The sequence below is a fragment of the Leptonychotes weddellii genome, chromosome 1 (assembly GCF_054177405.1).
Source record: "Leptonychotes weddellii isolate Sample4059 chromosome 1, ASM5417740v2, whole genome shotgun sequence".
Taxonomy (NCBI): Eukaryota; Metazoa; Chordata; class Mammalia; order Carnivora; family Phocidae; genus Leptonychotes; species Leptonychotes weddellii.
In genome coordinates, this window is record NC_138369.1 from 18,086,423 (window position 1) to 18,104,413 (window position 17,991).

The 17,991-nt window shown below is 60.6% G+C and overlaps 1 protein-coding gene across 2 annotated transcripts in view; it reads left to right on the forward strand.

The window, feature by feature from the left end:
- The first annotated feature begins 1,678 nt into the window (after nt 1-1,678).
- The window catches only part of PRKCD (protein kinase C delta), a 28,337-nt gene continuing 12,024 nt past the window's right edge, over nt 1,679-17,991 (forward strand). For both annotated transcript variants that reach the window (XM_081819138.1, XM_081819140.1), the window contains exons 1-3: nt 1,679-1,908; nt 5,184-5,292; nt 17,420-17,553. In XM_081819138.1, coding sequence (XP_081675264.1) covers nt 17,439-17,553 — 115 coding nt within the window. In that variant the 5' untranslated portion in view covers nt 1,679-1,908; nt 5,184-5,292; nt 17,420-17,438. The remainder of the gene's footprint in view (nt 1,909-5,183; nt 5,293-17,419; nt 17,554-17,991) is intronic.

Sequence of the window (17,991 nt, forward strand, 5' to 3'; positions counted from 1 at the left end):
CCCCAGGGAAGCCATGGGGTGGAGGGTGAGAGGACCAGGACACAAAACACTCTGATGAATACAGTCCCTTAGCTCAGGGAAGTGCTCTGGATTCACAGCTGGTATCAAGAAGAAGTGGTGTGTGAGCGAACACAACCAAGACAGGGAGAGACATGGGGTGGGTGGGAAATGGCATTTGGGCCTAGGACACAGCATGTGTGAAGGCTAAGACATAAGGCTTATTTCCCAAATGATATTCCATGTGGCCAGAGTGGTCCAGGTTGGTGGAAAGAGCTTACCCCAATGGGGCATCAGGATTAGGAACCTGGACATACACCAGTTTTCAAAACAGGTCCCCCTTCCCAGGTATAGGGTACAAAGGCCCTCTTTTTTCTCTATGGTGGAAAGAATCATAGTTTTACTCTTGCCAGCCCAGCATCCCCACCCCCGCTCCCCCCCATCCCCCTCCCCCCCCCCACTAAAACAGAGTTTTGGGATCCACATCTCTGCCAGGGCTCTCCATCCCTGGAGGTCTCACTAGACTCTTCCTCCTCCCCATCCACCCACAGTCCTGTGACCCACCTGGTCTGGTCCGTTCTCCCCACCCATCTTCCACAACCCAGGGTCTTCTCACTTGCACAACAGGCAGCCCCTCTGCCCCCATCCATTCTCTCAGGAGCCCACTCGATTGGAACAGCGGCCACCACCTGCTCCTTGAGACCAAAGTCCTAGCCATGACCTCTCTCGGCCATGAGCCCCTTGATCAACTCAGGCCTCCTCAGGAATTGCCCCCCATTTCCAACCATTAGGCTTTAGCTGGGAAGAGCTGTCTCTCCATCCCTTCTAGGTGATCTCACAGAAGGCCTGGGATCTGGAACCCTCTTCTTTGCCTCTGGAAAAATGAAATTTCTTCGGACTATGGCCCCATCAGCTTTTCCCTTTTTGAGCTTTTGGGGCAAGTTCATGGGATCCCTGGGTCCCTCTCCATACCCAGACTTTGGGCCCAGAGGGTACCCAGTGAATGAATGAGTGAATGAATGAGTGAGTGAATGAATGAGTTATGCCTGACAACCCAGTTTCAAGTATGGAAAGGAAGCTCAGGCGCCTATTAGGGGCGGTGGGGAGCTCTGGAAAGTGGGGGCAGGAGAGAAGACTGGGGGATCAAGGTAGGGGCTGCTCCTAGAATCGCTGGACCAACAGCGACGGACCAGCGAGAGCCTCCCACCCTGGAGTCTTCCCCGCTCCTCTCAGGGGCCCGGCCGGGACCAGCTGGCCTGGCGGCGGGCACCGGGCCCGGCCGCGTCCGCACTCCAGCCAACAGGAAGAGAGAGAGGGAGGCCGGGCGCGGCGGGCCAGCTGGCGGGTGGGGAGTCCCGGGCGTGGGCGCTGGGAGCTGGGGAAGCCCCGCCGGCGCCTCCCCGGCTTCGCTGAGCGAGAGGTGGCGAGAGCGCCCCCCTCCCGCGGGCCTCAGCGTCGCCCTCCGTAAAGCGGGGCCCCTTCTGAGGGGCTAGGGCGGGTGGGAGCCGAGGTGCGCCGGGGAGGGTAGAGAGCGACCCGCACCGGGAGCCGGAGGCCCGGACCCCCTTCCTCGCTGCGGCGGGGGCGGGGCCTTCGGGGGGGGGCTGGCCCTGGTGAAGGCGGGTCCTGAGCGGGGGCGGGGCCGGGGCCGGCACCTGGGTGAGGTCGCGCCGCCCGGCCCCCTTGCACTTCCGTGTGCAGCGGCGCGAGAGAGGGAGGCGGCGGCACCGGGATCCCCGGAGCGACCCCCGGCATCCGCCCGCCGCACTGAGGCCCGGACGGGACTCACCGGCCTACGGGCCCGTCCCGGTCGGGCCCGCAGCGACCCCCCGTCCGCGCGCGCGCCCGGGGACGGCGCCCGGAGCTGGACCCCAGCCGCCGCGACCCCTGGCGCCTGGCGGTGCGCGGGAGGTGAGTGAGGGCCGGGCCCCGACGTGGGATCCGGGCTACCCTTAGGGCGCGCCGCCCCTCCCTTCCCCCTCCCCGATCCAGTTCCCGTTTCCGAAACTGAGAAACTGAGCCGCGGCCAGCGAAAGTCCCGTCGCGCTCCGAGACCCGCCGGTGCCTCCGTCCCCCGTCCGTCGGTCTGTCCCTCCGTTCAGCCGTAGGGGTCGAGGCCCTCTCGTCGGTCTGCTCCCGGCCCCTCCACCCGCGTGTGTGCCCTAGACCCTCGGAGCGTTCGCCCGTCCCTCGCGAATCCCCGGGGCCCTCGGTCGGTCCATCTGACCCCACCCCCTCTATGTTCCCGCGTCCGCGTCTTTCTAGTTCGGATCGGTCAGTCCGTAGCCCTCCGCGTGCCCCACCCCCACCGCACCTCCCGCCGCCCCCTGGATCCTGTCCTCCCGGAGCCGCGCCCCCGGCCCACGCTCGTCGCCCCCTGCCGGTCCCGCCGCCTCTCCTTTTCTACTGCGGACGGGAGGCCGGCCCCCCGCCCGGCCTCGCCTCCCGCCCCCCGCCCCTGGGTCCCTGCCGGGCCCAGCCCGCGCGGCGCCTCCTCCTAGCTCTCTCTCTTCTTTCAGTCTGGGTGTCTCTCTCTGCCTTTCTCCATCTGTCTCCGGCCTGGGCGTGGCTCCAGTCTCCACCATACCCCCTCTTACCGCCCCGCCCTTACGCCCCTCTGAGTCCCCTCCCCTGGTGGCCCCTTCCAGGTCCCATCGGTCCTGGCCCCTCCGCAATCCAGACGCCACCCCCGCGTGGGGGCCCGGCCAGGTGAGGGGAGAGGGTGGAGGAGAGCGGGAGTGAAGGGGCAGGAGGTGGACACCGTCAGAACTGGCACACTTCTCTGACTGTCCCATTTGTCCTCGCCTGGGAGGGTAGAACCCCACTGAGCCCCTCCACTTCCACCTGGTCAAAAGGATTTGGTGGGGTGGGGGCGTCCCCTTCTCTGGTCCCTACCCTGTATGGTTGGACTTGACTGCTTGTGCTGAGTCGCCTGTATCTGAGCACGTAGGTGTGTTATGTATCTGTGTCTCCATGTGTGTTCTTTGTCACTGTGTCTGTGGTCCTTTTCCACATGGTGTGACTTGCCTGTGTGTGCGTGTGTATGTCTGGGTGTCCTGAGGCTTTGTGTGCCCTTTGCACCTATGCATGTCTTCGTGTGTTCTTTGTCACCAGACTGCCCTCTGTGTGTTGGTATGTGTATGTATCTTTGTGTGCCTGTGTGTCCCTTGTGTGTCTGGAGGGTCCTGTGTTGCACACTGGTTTGTGTCATGGTGACCCACTGGCCATATACATTTGAGCTGTTAATTTTGGGAGCCAGTGGTGTTGGAGTGTCAGCCCACCATGCTCTTGTGTGTGTATGAGTGTGGGTGTGAATGCACACTCACTTGTTCTTCCTCTCCCACTGCCACGGAGCTGCTGTGACCAGGCTGACCTGGTCACTGAGGGAGGGGACGGGTCCCTTGAGTTTCCTTGTTCCTGCTGTGGACTGAGTTGGGGTGTGGTGGACAGGCCAGTAGAGGGCAGCTCTGTGTGTGTGTGTATGTGTGTGTGTGTGTGCGTGTGTGCGTGCGCACGCCATGTCGAAGTGTTTGGACAGCTGTACCTGCGATAGGGTGATGTAAGGGATCTGGTGTGTTCCGAACTGTGGCTGGGATGAGACTGGCAGGGGTGTGACTGGTGGGAGACTCACAGTCTGACTGTATGAAACTGCCCGTCTGGGTCCTAGGGAGCCCCTGTGATTGTGGGGAACCGGGAGTGTGGTGCCTGCATCCCGGGGTGACACTGCTGGGGGGGACGGTGAGAGCCCCAGTGTGTGAGAGCATGTGGGAGGCTGTGAGGGTGTTGGTGCACGCGGCTCCGCAAGCCCAGCCCTAGTTCTGGGGGAGGCTGGGGAAGGCCCCCATCTCTCACTCCCCCAAGCTGAGGGATACCGCAGGGCAAGTCTTTGGGTTTGCAGTGTTGTGACCAAGACCCAGGGCTCTGGACCCAGGAAAGATGTGGGCTCAAATACTCGCTGTGCCTCTTATGGCCAAGGGACTGGAGCTAGGCTTCTCTAAGGCTGCGTCTCCTTATCTGCAGAACAGAAAAAGTTGCTGTGAGGACTCAAGGTCCTATGTCAGTGGGCCTCTAGCACGGGCTTGGCCCACAGGCAGAGCTTAGCACATGCTAAGTCTCACTTGGTGACCACTCACTCCCGCCCCCAACTGTATGGTCCCCATTCTCTGTGGAGCTGGGCTAATAAAAGCCCAGATAGTCCCCAACCCAGTTTCCTGGCTGTGATGTGTCTGTTGCCCATCCCGTGCCCTTGACCAGACTGCTTGCAGGAGGGCAGATGGCTGGCAGAGACCCCGTGAACCCTGTTCAGCCCACTTGACGCCTGCCCAGTCTCAGCAGCACTGATCAGGGAGATAGGGCTGGGGGGTGATTTGGAGCTTGGCTGCAGGCTACTGACACCGTTTAGCTGCCACAGCTAATTGGAGTTTAAATTAAAATTAGGAATAATGTACAGACAGGCCTGAGGGTGCCTCATTCCCCAGGGAGTGGTGATGGGGGTCTTCAGCTGGAGGAGGAGCTCCCATCTGGGGAGGGGAATCTTTTGTGGAGGCCTGGCCTGGCCTGCAGGAAAAGTGCTCAGGTCTTTCAGCCAGGAGACCTGGGATACCTTGCTGCCTTTGCCATTCCTTCCTTCTAGGATCTTTCTGAGCCTCAGTTTTTTCGGGTATATAACGGGCCCAATATTAATGGGAGAATCACCTGGACTAGGAGGTGCAAAACAAGGAATAAGAAAGTGTCCCTGTTCATTCGGTACTCCCAATGTGAGTCCAGCACGGGGCCTGTCAGGCCACGTCACTGGGGCCTCAGAACTACCTGGGGAGATGTAGTCTCCTCATTTTGAAGATAAGACAAACAGAGGCTCAGAGAAATTGCCCTAGACCACAGAGCAGGGGCCCCCACTGCCACGAGGTCTCCTAAGTCACAGGGCGACCTCTTGCAGACAGAGATTAGGAAGAGCTTCTTGGTACATCTGTAGTCTGGAAATGCTCCGGGGGCTGAGACACAGTGATCCAACCCCTAGCATGGAGAGGACACATAGCCGGTGCCTTGGAAAAGTTGGGCCCAACACCCCATTTCACAGAAGAGAAAGCTGAGTCCAAAGAGGCCGAGGTCTCTGAGCCAGACTGGGCCAACTGATGGGGAGAGCCTGTTTGGGCTCCCACCTCAGCTGCTTCTTCTCATTCCTGCAGGTCTGCCTGGAACTGGCCCAGGTGAGGGCTGCAGGCCTACCTCCGGTGGTGGCTGTGTGGCCTGCGGCAGGCTCCAGGACTGAGGGCAAGGGGGAGCCAGGAGCCCCAGGTAAGACCGGATCCTCCTGGACAGATGGACATATGGACAGTGTGCATGGGGCGGCCCTCCTCTTTGGGCTCCTCCCCTTCTGCTGGGGGTAGGGGCTGGGTTGGGCGGGGGGAGGGTCCCACAAAGTCCTCGGGCTGGGTGTGGGGCCTGGGTGCCCGGAGGGGGCAGCACTTTGCCTGGCCTATGAGGGCTCCCTGCCTTGGAGCTCAGGGGCCTGGGCCTGCCAGCAGTTTGGGGTGAGGAGTGGTGCCACTTGGCTGGTTAGTTAGAAAGACGGTGATGTATGTGCCAAGGGTTGAGGGGGGATACATCAGCTTTTCTGGGGCCCCTTGGCTTGGCCTCAGGCTGTCTTCATCATCATCACACAGGGGACCTGATGGTTGCCCTGAGCAAACTGAGAATGGAAAGAGGTTTCCTGCAGTCTCTTCTACACCCCAGTTCCCTCATTTCCCCAGCCTCTCTGGGGCAGAGGAGAGACTCAAAAATCCCCCTCCCCAACCCCCAGATTCTCTGTGAGTTGGAATACTAGGGAAGGCTGTACTCTCTCAGGCCCCTTATAAAACTAGAGATTCCTTCCTTTGGGGCCAGACTTGCCTCCTTCAGCCCCCATTGCAGTGAAAACAGTCCTGTGAGTTATCCATTGAGTGTCCAAAGTCCAGTGGACAAGATTCTGGGGGTGTGATGGTGTTGCTGAGGGCACCTGGAACCTAGGGAGTGACGGTGGGGAGGGATAGCCAAGGTGGTCTTTCCTCCAGGAGGCCTCCCTGATCAGCCCCCACTCCCCTCCCTACTGGCTGTTGGGCACCTACAGATTTGGGGAGGGGTGTGAATGGACCAGTGGGGGCTGGGCTCTCAGAGCTTAAGTCTGGGGGGAGGGGGAGCAGGAGGTCAGGGTCCTGGCTTCTGGGATGGGAGTGGGGGCTGAGCAAGGGCAGGGTCATCACTGGGTCTGCTGTTTATTCAACTTACCATCAAACCTAGAGGGCAGGAGGTAACATGTCCTTGGCTGGCTGGGGGCCTCTGCTACCTGAGGTCAGGGGGCCACCCTCTCCCAGGACAGAGCTTCATTCCCTAAGAAGTTCAACCAGTTAGTCTTGGAGTCAGCCCACTTTCAAAGCTCAGACATCACTTACCTTGCCTGTGCAGACCTAGGTATGCTCACACAAGGACATAGAAACTGAGCTGCATTTGGCGCCCATGCCCGCAAAGCCTCGAGTGCCCACACACACACCGCACATGCACACACACGTCCACAGCTTTTCACATGCACTCACCCACAGGCACGCTCAAACACGCACACAGATGCTCACCCAGTCATCCTTGTACACTGAAGCCTGCCCACACACACCATACTGCCCATTCTTGGTCAGGAAGTGGGGGGTCCTAGGTCAGGGTCACAACCCAGCCTGCGTCTGGCACTGAGGGTGAGGTTTGAGGTGTGGCAGTGACCACGGGTGCTCCAGGGGGCTGGGCCACACTGGGAGGCGGGCTCTGCCCAGGCATTCACCGGCCATCCTGCTCTCCCGGGCCAGACCCCAGGCTGACCAGGACTCCGTGTGGGGGAGTTGGGGATGAGGGGGAGGGACCATGTGAGCTGTGCCGACACTGTTTGTGGCCGCCGCTGCAGAGGAGGAAGTGGGCTGCCTGTGGTCATGGGGCCAAGGTGCTCGCAGGTGGATGGGGGTCCAGTCAGCCCCTCTGTCCCCCGTAGCATCCATGCCTGGCGGAAGCGGAGTTGCTGGGCTCTGGCAACCGGGAGGCAAGCAGGATGCTTCTCCCAGAGTGGTGTGTGCATTTTCCAAGGCCTGGGCCCAGGGAGAGGCCTGTCCATCCGAGGTGTTTCCGGAGGCTCACTTCCCCTGCGCTGCCCAGGAAGTGGTTTCAGAGTGGGACTGACCAGCCCTCTGTCTGTGGCCTGCCCCGCCCTGGCCTTGCCTGTGAGGGGAGCAGCGCCTGGCCAGTGGGTTAGGCTGACTGACCAGGCTTCCCACTGCCAGGGCTGACTAGGCCTTGCCGGAGGCCCAAGGAGAGGGCTCGGGGGCTGAGGCCATGACCTCCCCTGTAGCCCCCAGAACCCCAGCTCCGCCTTCCCTCCGAGCTCTACCCTGAGGCTCAGAGCACTGACTCTGGCAGGCGCAGCCGCCTTGTGTGAATTGGCATCCGCTGGGTTGCGTCTCTGGCATCAGGCAGCCCCGAGCAGCCATATGAATGAACCTGGGCAAGTGGCTTTGGGGCCTGGTGCCTCATTTTTCTTCTCTGACAGATGAGACAACGATAGCATCCATCTTCATGGGCTGGTGCCGGAAACTACAGATAATGTATGCAAAGCAGCTAGCTTCGTGCCTGGCACTTTATTAGTGTTTAAAGAGTAGAAACTATAGTTATGTAAAGCACTTAGCACTCGGTTTGTGGTAACTATCCCCAAAAAACAGCAAGTGGTCTTGATTATGGGGTTATTACTGTCTGAAGACCTGGACACCTGCTCAGTGTCACAGGGCCAGGTGGCCGCACAGCCCGGCTAAGAAGCCAGGTCTCAGGCTCCTTCATTCCCCCTTGTGTCCGCCTCCGAGGGGCAGTCCTGCAGGGCGGGGAGTGTTCTATCCATGTCCTCTGAGGAGAAGAGCTCCGGGGTGGAGCAGCTGTGCCCACTCAGCAGCCCAGCCCCCTCGCTCCCTTTCAAAGGGAGAAAAATAGATCTCATGACAAATGGATGCAGGGAAGAGAAAGGCAGCTGCCTGCTGCCCCCTCAGGCCTCCCCTGGGCCCCTTCCCCCACCATGGTCCCCCGCAGGACGCTGGGCTTGGAGAAGCTGAGGCTGGCGGTGAGGGGTGGATGGTGAGCCCTCCTGCCAGCCTGCCTACCCTTCGGACCCCTGGAGTCCGCCTGTGAACTGGGAAGGGGGTGGATATCCGGGGCTAGAAATTCCCCCTGCACACATATCCCTACATACATCCTTGACACCTGGCAGCTGGTGGCAGGGACCTGCCTTCCTGGGGACATGCAGAGGGTCAGCCCAGGGAGGGGGAGGCCCTTTGCTATCCAGGGCCAAGAGGCTGGGGGCCTCGGGTGTTGGTGTGATAATGATGGTGGTAGAGTAGGTAAGGGCCAGGAGACTGGAGGGAGGGAGAGGGGCAGGGGCCTGGGCTAGAAGTGTGGGTGAGGGCATGCTGGAGATTGAGGAGCAAGACCTCTGCAGGCATCAGACAGACCTGGGTTCGAATTCTCACTTGATATTTACTGGCTGTGTACCCTTGAGCCAGCGACTGGACTGTTTTGAGCCTCTGTGGCCTCATCTATGCAATGGGCATATCAGGGAGTTTCCATTTGAGACCTGAATGATAAGGAGCCAGGCTGTGTTTCAGGGGAGGGGGCAGGAAGACGGAACAGCAAGTGCAGAGGCTCCTAAGCAGGAAGGAACCTGGCTGCTCAGGGAACTGAAAGGGGTCACTGTGGCTGGGGCAGAGGAGTGAGGGGAGGGCAGTGGCCAAGGAGGTCAGGGAGGTAATGGGAGCAGCTTGGGTGGGTCAGCCCCAGGAGAGGCGTCTGGGCTTACTGGAAAGGGAGTGACGAGATCTGCTTTAGTCCCTGGGGCAGAGGGGCTGTGGGGCCGGATCAGAGGAAGGAAAGCAGGTGGGTGCAGATCCTGGGGAGGGTGATGGGGATAGGATGGGGGCAGTGGTGGAGAGAAGAGAAGAGACAACTTCAGGACAGAACTGAGAGTGGTACCCCGTGGGGAGGAAGCGTCCTACCCTCCCCACACCTCCACAGCGTCTGGCCCTGCTAGGAGATGAGGTGGCATTTGCTTGGGGAACACCAGGAGGCCTGCTTCACATGTGTTTGAGTGGCTCTAGAGCCTGATGAGGCTGGGGAGGCAGGGGGTGCCCACAGGCAGGCCTGGAGTTGGGGGGCCTGGGCCGAAAGCGGAGACCCGAGAGTCAAGAGGTAGCAGGCAAGCCTGGGCTGGGGAGGACGGGGTTCGGTGGGTGTTTGGTAGGGAAGTTCGAGAGGCCCTGGACACAGGGCTGGGATGGTTGTCCCTCGAAGGTCCCTGCCAAGGTGTCCAGGAGGGCAGGCTTGTGGTGGCTGAGCCACTGTTTTCACAACAGCGCCGGAAGCTTTGGGTCATGTCACCGGCTTGTTGGGTAAACAGGCACAGCAGAGCGGCTGGATCAGCTGTCTGCTTGATGTGGGGCCAGGGCGGGGGGTGGGGGGAGATAAGAGGATTGCAGGGGCTTCCAGTACTGGGGCTGGAGAAAGCTTTGGGTTCTCCATGGTTAAGACAGGGAGACTGAGGCCCTGAGAGAGACGGCAGCCAGCCCAGGGCCGGCCGGGGGTCTCAAGCTGCCTTTGCCCAGCCCGGTCTCTTCCCAGAGCAGGGCACTGCAGGGTGGGAGGCTTGAGAGAGCCCCTTTACCCACTGATCCAAGGAAGTTTGGGGGTACCTGTGGTGACAGGATGACTGGAAATGGGCAGTGGGGCAGGTGGGGAGAGGGCCAGTTAAGAGGATGGCGGTGGCGATAAGGATGATGGTCTTGCACTCAGCCCAGCCTGCTAGGCAGGGCAAGATCATTCCCTTTTACAGCCGAGGACGCCAGAGCACCTTGGCCAAGCTCGCAGGGCACCGAAGGCAGATCGGGTCTGAACTAGACCTGTCCAGCCCACACCCAGACCCCCACTCCTAGGTTCCCGTGTTCACTGCCTGCCGTGGGATGGCACACCCCGGCAGTGCCTCTCTCCCAGCTTCTCCCCGTCCCTAGAGTGGGGAGGTGTGATCTGGGTCCTGCTCACCTTGCGGGGACGGGCGGCAAAAGCCTTCGGTGGCCATCTCACCTTTTCCCAAGCAAAGATTGTCAACCATGGGGAGAACCACGGGTACAGAGGGACAGGGTGGAGGAGCAGACTTGGGGCTGCCCTCTGTGGAGGCTGGCGGAGAAGCCATTCCCATGCCCAAGCACACACCATTGCCCTCACCCCACAGGAGGCAGGTGGCCAGTTCCAGGTTTAGAACTGGAGGGTCCCGCTCTGCCTCCCCCTGGGGCTGCCCCATCGGCTTTGTGGTTTTGGGTGAATTGCTCCATCTCTCTTTGTTACGTTCTGCCCAGTGAGTCTGGAGCTCAATGGAGGTCATGTGTGGGGTGCCTGGCATGGCTGTCCTACCCGAAACAGGTGTACGCCCTCCCCTTCTCCGGCGTCCCAGGCCTGTGACCGCCACTTTTGACCCCTAGCCTTGTCCTCGGCCTCCGCCGTCCCCTCAGACAGGTGGGGGGGGAGGCCTGCCCAGCTATGTGCCTGACTGGCCCACTCCTTCCCGTGTGCACTTTGGACTTTGCTCTGGGCCAGGAAGGACTCTCTCTGCCTCCCTCAGCGGGGACACCCAGCCGGCCCGACACCGGCTGCCCTTCCCTCCTTAGCCATTACCCCCAAGGGCTGTGCTAGAAAAAGCTCCATCTGGACCTCCCTGGTACCAGCGCCTAGTCAGATGCGTGTGGGTCCTTCCAGGCTCGTGCGCTTGTGCCCGCGTCAGCCTGGAGCATCTCTGCCCGTGTGTACCTTGTGCTCGTGGTGTGCCGTGTGCAGCTGGAGCTCCCTGTGGTGGGGAATGCGTGAGGGTGTCAGAGTCCTGGGTGGCCTGCGTGGGCCTGGATGTCTGTCAACGTGTGGGGGGGGAGCAGTGTTTCTTAATGTGTGTCACTGAGTCATCGTGCCTGTGGTTACGACCGTGCGCGCGCGTCCAGCTGCGAGCAGGGTTCCCCATGTGTGACTGTGTTTGGGCTGGCGGGTGTGCCCATGTGTGCGCACATGTGTGGTTATTCTGGGAGAGGCCCCCGTGTACCCCCCAACCCAGCTCCTCACAGAGGCCCCCTTGTCCTCAGTCCTACCACGAAGGGGCCTTCGTTCCTCCCTCGGGGGTACCTGGAGCCCTCCCTGTGGCTGACCCCGGGGCTTCCCCAGCCCTAGGACTAGCTGAGTGACTCAAGGCCTGGGCCTGGTGTGGACTCTGCCCCCAAGAGGGCCTGTCCTCCCCGCGCCCCCTACCGCGTGCTGGCAGGAGTGAGTGTGAGCCCATGACAGCTGGTCCCAAGTCCTGCCCTCGGACTCTTCCAGCCCCTCAGGCCAGGTGGGCCAGCCTCACCCCTGCATGCCTGTCAGATTGAAGCCCATCCTGATCCCCACTGCACCCCAGCTCCTCTCGCTCCCTGCCTTGTACTTACTGCCTGAGCAGCACTCACATCGCTCTCTAGGTACACGTTTATGTGACTGTCCCCCACCGAGCTGTGAGTCCCATGGCCCCGTGCATCTTGTCACTGGTGCCTGCCGGCGGGGCCTTCGGAACTTACGGCCCCCCAGCCCATCGTGTGTGGAGTTACATCGCCACCAGTGCGTGTTTTCCTCGGAAGAGGGCCCGAGTCCTTCACTGGTTCTCAGGGTGTCGCCCCCCCTCTTGTGAGTGCAAAGGCTTCATTCGCGCTGCCCAGGCCTCACCTGTGATTCCCACTGGATCCCAGTGGGCTGGGCCAGCCCAGCAGTAGGATTTTTGAATGTCTCCTCAGGGCATTCAGATGTGTGGCCAGGGCTGAGAAGCCTGAGCGGGGGACAGAGACCATGCCCAGAGAACAGACCCGGGTGCTCAGCATGAGCTTCCCAGCAACTGCACAGGGTACCTGGCGGGGGGGGCGGGGAGGGAGAGAAGGGGTATATGAGGTGGGGGAGCAGTCGGCTTCCTGGAGGAGGGAGGAACGATTCCCCAGGGATGGCCTTTAGAACTGTCTGGAAGGATATATAGGAATTATGGAGGACATGCTGGCTGAGGGAATAGCATATGCAAAAAGAGGGGGCTTGAAAGAGACCGGAGTTCACAGAGCAGCCAGAGGTGAGGTCCGAGGTGGAGAGCAGGCCAGGGCCAGACTGAGGTCTGGGCTTTCTCCAAGGGCAGTGGGAGCCCAGGAGATTCCATGGGTTGGGGAGGGACCAGGAGTGGTAGCAACTGGGAGGGGTCACTGGGGAAAAGGAGGAGAGTTCACTGCAGTGGGTTGGTCTGTGTGGTATGAGGGTGGGGGCAAGAAGGAGCACCGCGAGGGGATGAGGGGCTAGTCCTGGGGAGGAGCAGGTGTCGGGAGCATCCCCTGCTCTGGGACTTGGCCATGACCTGAGACCATAGTTGGGCCTCCTCCCAGGACAGGGCTGGGCATATGGAGGCTGGGGCACAGGCCCCGGTGGAAGGGCATTAGAAGGGCCTTGCTAGCCCTTCCGCTCCCCCACCTCCTGCTCTTCTTGCTGAGCCCATTTCCTGGGTTGTGAAACCCCTGTGGCCTCCTTGACTTGCTTCTGTCTGGGAAGGCCATCTGGGGAGGCCAGACTCCCTGTCAAGCCAGGCCCCCTTGCCCTGTTGCAGCTCTGCCCGAGCCAGCCCGGCTCCCTCCTACTGATCACACTTCCTCTCGCTCTCCTTCCCTCCCACTCTCTGGGCCTCATGTGTCCTCCCTCCTTCATTCATCCTTCAAGGCCCATGTGGGCTGGACATTGAACTCCCCCCTGGTGATGCTGCCCTCACCAGCCAGCCTTGACAGGCAGCAGGTGGTCCTTCCACGGGCAGGCGGCAAGGGCTGGCCCCAAGGTTGGGCAGGTATGTGTGAGGAAAGGTTGCATGGGAGGGGTGCATCTTCCACCCCCAAGGGTCTGTTCACGGAAGAGCAGACCCAGCAGGTGCCTCAGCTTTGCTGGCTGGCTTGCTTTGCTTGACCTCAGCCTGCCCCAGCAGACTTTCTAAGAGAGCCTCCCTCCACATTTGCACACACTCCCCGAGAGCCTGGCCAGGTCTGTCTTCTCAGGGCCCCACTTTGCTCCTCTGTCCCACCCTGTGGCCTGTGAGGCAGAATCCCATGCCAGGGAAGGGCTGGGGTCAAGGGGACCAGGTTGGATCTGGGGGCCTGGGGACTCTCACCGAAGGACCTTGCCCTTGGTTTCCACGTCCCTACGAAGAGGAGATGTGCATGTTAGTCTCTAAAGGCCCATCTCTTGGATACATTTTGACTTGTTGGGTTTTATTTTTCACCATTTATAAAACTATTATCAAACAAGTTACACGTGATTGCTGTAGAAAAATTGGGAAATACATTTCTGTTCCTGATGGCACCCCTCAGGCCACGTCTCCCACCCCACCCCCTTTGCTGGAACACACTCACGTGCATATATGTGGAGACGTGCAACATGCACACTTGTCCTCTGTGCCCTGGGAGCTCCAACCATCAGGGTCACTCTGGCCACCTCAAGGTTGGCCGTGTCCAACTTGCCCTGAGCTGGCCGGGAACAGGTTTCCATTGCCCTGGAGGAGGCGACCTGCCTGCTCTGGTCCCGCCCAGCACTACCTTTCCTTACCTCTGGGTGGCTCGTCTAGGGCGGGGAGGGGCGGGTGGGGGCAGAGTCTGTGGGCCCTCATGCCCTGGGACTGGAATCTAGAATAGCCAAGCCTTCCCCAGGTTTTAAGCAGTAGAGGCTGGCCCAGGGGGCCGGGACAGGAGGGAAGGGAGCAGTTCAGGGGTTAGTATCATCCTCGTACAGAGAAGGAGGAGGTCCTCAAGGTCAGGCCTAGGACCAGCCCACAGGGGGTTGGGTGAACAGACTCTCGTTGAGCACCAGGAGACCAGTGCCCTTACCCCTCTCTGTGGTTCCTCTGTCCTGTGTTTGTGTGTGTTGCTCCTGGCATGTCTCTCTGTCTCTACCTTTGCTCCCTCTTTCCCTTCATCAGTTCTTCCTGGCATGGCATACTGGAAAGAACATTGGCTGCAACATCAGGCAGGCCTGGATTCCAATCCTTCTACCACTTCCTGGCTGTGTGACCTTGGGCAAGTCACTTAGCCTCTCTGCACCTGTTTACTCATCAGTAAAATACCCACTTCCAGAACCAGCACGGGATGGAGTGAGCTAATGCCGTGATGAGGTTAATCTGGTATGTGTTGGCCTCAGGGAAGGATGATCCTTCTTGTAAGTGGGGGTGCTGAGACTCACCCCCAGATCCTCTGACTCTGGCTGGTCCTCCCTGCTTCGTAGAGCTGCCTCTGGAGAAGCAGAACGGTAGAGATCCAGAGCCCACTGATGGCTGGGAAAGGGCTGGCTGGCCTCAGCTGGTCCCCATGGAGGCCCGTGGGAAGTGTGCCCTTGCCCCCTCCGTGGCCCTGCAGAACAGCATGAAGCTGAGCCAGTGGCCTCCCTTTGGGGCCTGTGGGCCTGGGCCTATTTGCATGGGGGCTATAAATAATCGGCACATCTTGCTTTTGTGCCGTTTCTTCACTCCCTGGTTTCCCCACCAGTGTTCAGACTCTGCGAGGTAGATGGGCAACGCAGGCTCCGCTGTGAAGGGGGGGCACTCGGTGCGCAGGGCCCGAGACCTCTCCCAGGGTCACGTGGTGATGGAAGAAGACGCCGGCGCGCGGTGTCTCTCTCCCTCCTGGGGTCTGGGCAGGGCAGTTGGGCAGAGGTTTAGTCTAGGAAGTTGGGGCTGGGTGACCTAACCCAAGGGTCACTGCCAAGTAGCCCCAGGGCAGCCCACGGAACACCTGGGTCCCCCTCCTCATGGCACTGTGGCCTGGCTGTACGGGTTTGGGGCCAGAGTTGGGGCTTGCCGTGGTTGTGGTTTCCTTCCAGTGGCTTCTAACTGAGTAGCAGCTGCTCTGCTCACCGAGAGCTGGAGGGCAGGTCTGACTGGCAGCCTGCGGGGCTGGGCTCTGCTTCCCATTCCCGGGGCTTCTCTGATTCCGTCTCCTCCATGCAGCCCCGGGGCGGTCCTCACAGATAGCTCTTGCTGGGCGACCTAGAGGTGGGAGGGGTCATGGAGTCCGAGGACCACCTGGACTGGGCCCCAGGGGGAGGCCTTGGGGAGGCAGCTTGACCACTTGGCCAAAATGACCAGATCGTTTTGCCGCCTGGGCTACCCTGACCCCCTCTCTCCCAGGAACTCAGGTCCCCTGCACATGACTATTGCTCCTTTTTCCCTGCCTGCCCCCTCAGCCCTCATCCTCTGAGACATTCAGAGAGCCCATTAGTGCCCCACCCGGGTCTCAAGATTATCCTGTTGGGAAGCACGAAGCCCAGCCATGTCTGCTGGGGTCAGGCCCTGGGATTGTGGATGCAAACTTGTGGCAGGTGTGTGTGGTGCAGCGGCCCTGCTGATCATTCTGGAACCCCCAGGGAGAACTCCGCACCTTGGAACCCCAGGCCCAGCAGGGTGGCAGGAGGGGCATGGTGTCCTTTTTGGCCTGAGAGTTTGGGACACTCACCCGGACTCCTACACCCAGCAGCCAGGCCCGTGCAGCTTGCCCTTGTCTTCCACGTTAGCTCAGTGCCCCCACGTGCCACTCACACGTCCTCGCAGGCCGACGCCCGCACACCTTCCTACACACCATCTCACGCACTCCACGTGCTCGAGCCCAGGGAGGAGCTAGCAGCCGCCCACAGCCCGCTCCTCCCCGCTGCCGACCAAGAGGTCATGGTAGCTGGCTTGGCTGGTCTTAGGCTGAAGGCTTTGGGACCTGGGCTCCCATGTGAGCTTACACACCCCCTGTTACTCCCGCTGAGGCGGAGCCAGGCCTGGACACAGTGGGGTCTGCCTCGCCCGGCCCCTCCCCTCTCCTCTGGCTGCTGGCCGCGGAGGGCTGGTGGGGCCCCTGGGCTGGGCTGCAGGCTGAGGTCAGGGTTTCCTGTGAGCTCATCTAGGCAGGGAACAGCAGAGCCCGCTGTTCCTCCGGCTGCCTGTGGAGGAGCTGGGGGAGCCATCCCAGGGGCTGGGGGGCTGCTGCGTGTGCACATGTGTGTGTGGGTGGCTGGGGGTGCGTGTGTGAGACCACCGCCGTGCTGGCTTCTGCTCGGGAAGGAGTGAGCACACACCCGTGTGCGTGTGCGTGTGCGTTCATCCAACCACACTTACGGAGCGTCCTCGTGTGTGCAGCCCAGAGCCAGCGTGCATGTGCACCCATGGGCTTGCTCGTGTGACCATCCTCCGGGAAGGACAACCCAGAAGACCCTCAGGGTCGCCTCCTCTAGTGAGCCTTGATCTGAGGAACAGCGAGGAATAGGGGAACATGGGGCTGACCTGTGCAGTCTAAAAAACAAAGTCATTGTACGTTCAACTTTAAAATAGTTTTATGTTTGGAAAAAATTAGTTTGAGAGTGCAGGCAATCTCTGTAGGTGAGAGGCACCTGCCCCCAAGGGGCGGAGGTTCAGAAGGTGAGGGATGTGGCTGGGCCCTTTCACTGCCCTGCTCCCTGAATGGAGTGGGTGCTTTGTTTTTTTTTGTTTGTTTTTGTTTTTTGTTTTTTTAAGATTTTATTTATTTATTTGACAGAGAGAGACACAGCGAGAGAGGGAACACAAACAGGGGGAGTGGGAGAGGGAGAAGCAGGCTTCCCGCTGAGCAGGGAGCCCGATGTGGGGCTCGATCCCAGGACCCCGGGGTCATGACCTGAGCCGAAGGCAGATGCTTAACCGACTGAGCCACCCAGGCGCCCCTGGAGTGGGTGCTTTGTGAGTGGAATCTCGGCTTTAGGCTTTGGCTCAGCCTCGGGCTTTTGGTTTCTCATTCTGAAAAGTGGGGATGGTCATCTTGGCCCTGTCGGTCTGCGTGCGTAGTTATGAGCAAACTTTGCACCCAAGAAGGGCTGCAAGGAGCAGGGTGCAGGGAGGTAGGGTTACTGTCCTGCCCGTCTTGGCCGGCACATGCTGGGTACCTGGGCCGGGGTAGTGCACACAGTGGGGTATTAAGGGAGGCCTTAAATGACCCCCCAAATAAATGACCCGGAGTCACAGACTCCCACCTCCAGGGCCCAGGAAGGGTTTGGAGAGGAGTGAAAAGGGGGCCCCTGGCCTGGAGTAGACTGGTAGGTACTCAACAAAGGGGGCCGTACCAGCCAGCTTCTGCCCAGTGGGCTTGACGTCACATCCAGCAGTCTTACCAGGGATGCCACAGATCCAGACTTCTAGAAAACTTCTCAGGTTTCCCAATGGCAACTAGAACTAGTGTCTTGTCAGCACACCATGGGGGCCAAACTCAATGCGGTGAGAGCCCCTGGGGGCACCCGAGCACCTCCCAGGGCCGTCCCTCACTGCCCGGCCTCACCCCTTCTCTCTTGGCAGCCCCACTGCAGGCCCCTACATGGCACCGTTCCTGCGCATCGCCTTCACCTCCTATGAGTTGGGCTCCCTGCAGCCCACCGATGAGGCCAGCCAGCCCTTCTGTGCTGTGAAGATGAAAGAGGCGCTCAGCACAGGTAGGACTGGGAATTGGGGCCCAGTAAGAGGCCCTGGAGGGCCTGTGCTTTGTTCCTCTAGAACTTCTGAGGGATCCTTCTCTTCCTCATGCTCCTCTCCCTGCCCAGCCCTGCTCTGGATGCAGGACCGTAGGTAGAGGCCACCGAGCGCCCATAGAGCCCCCAGCACTGGCTCCCTCCCCCCACTGGTGGTTTCACCCAACAATTTCCTCACGTCCATCTGTGTCGGACTCTGTGCTGGGCCCTGAGGACACTGCCATGCTCCAGGGCTGACTTGGCCCTGCCCTCATGGGGCTCATGTTCAGGTGGGCAGGTGTGGGAGCCAGACACTGAGTCCTGTGATAGGGAAGCCCAGAGCTGGGGTCAGGGAGGTCTTCCTGAAAGAGGTAAATATCTCCCACCATTCCTTCTGGCTTTTGCCCTCACCTGCTGAACCCC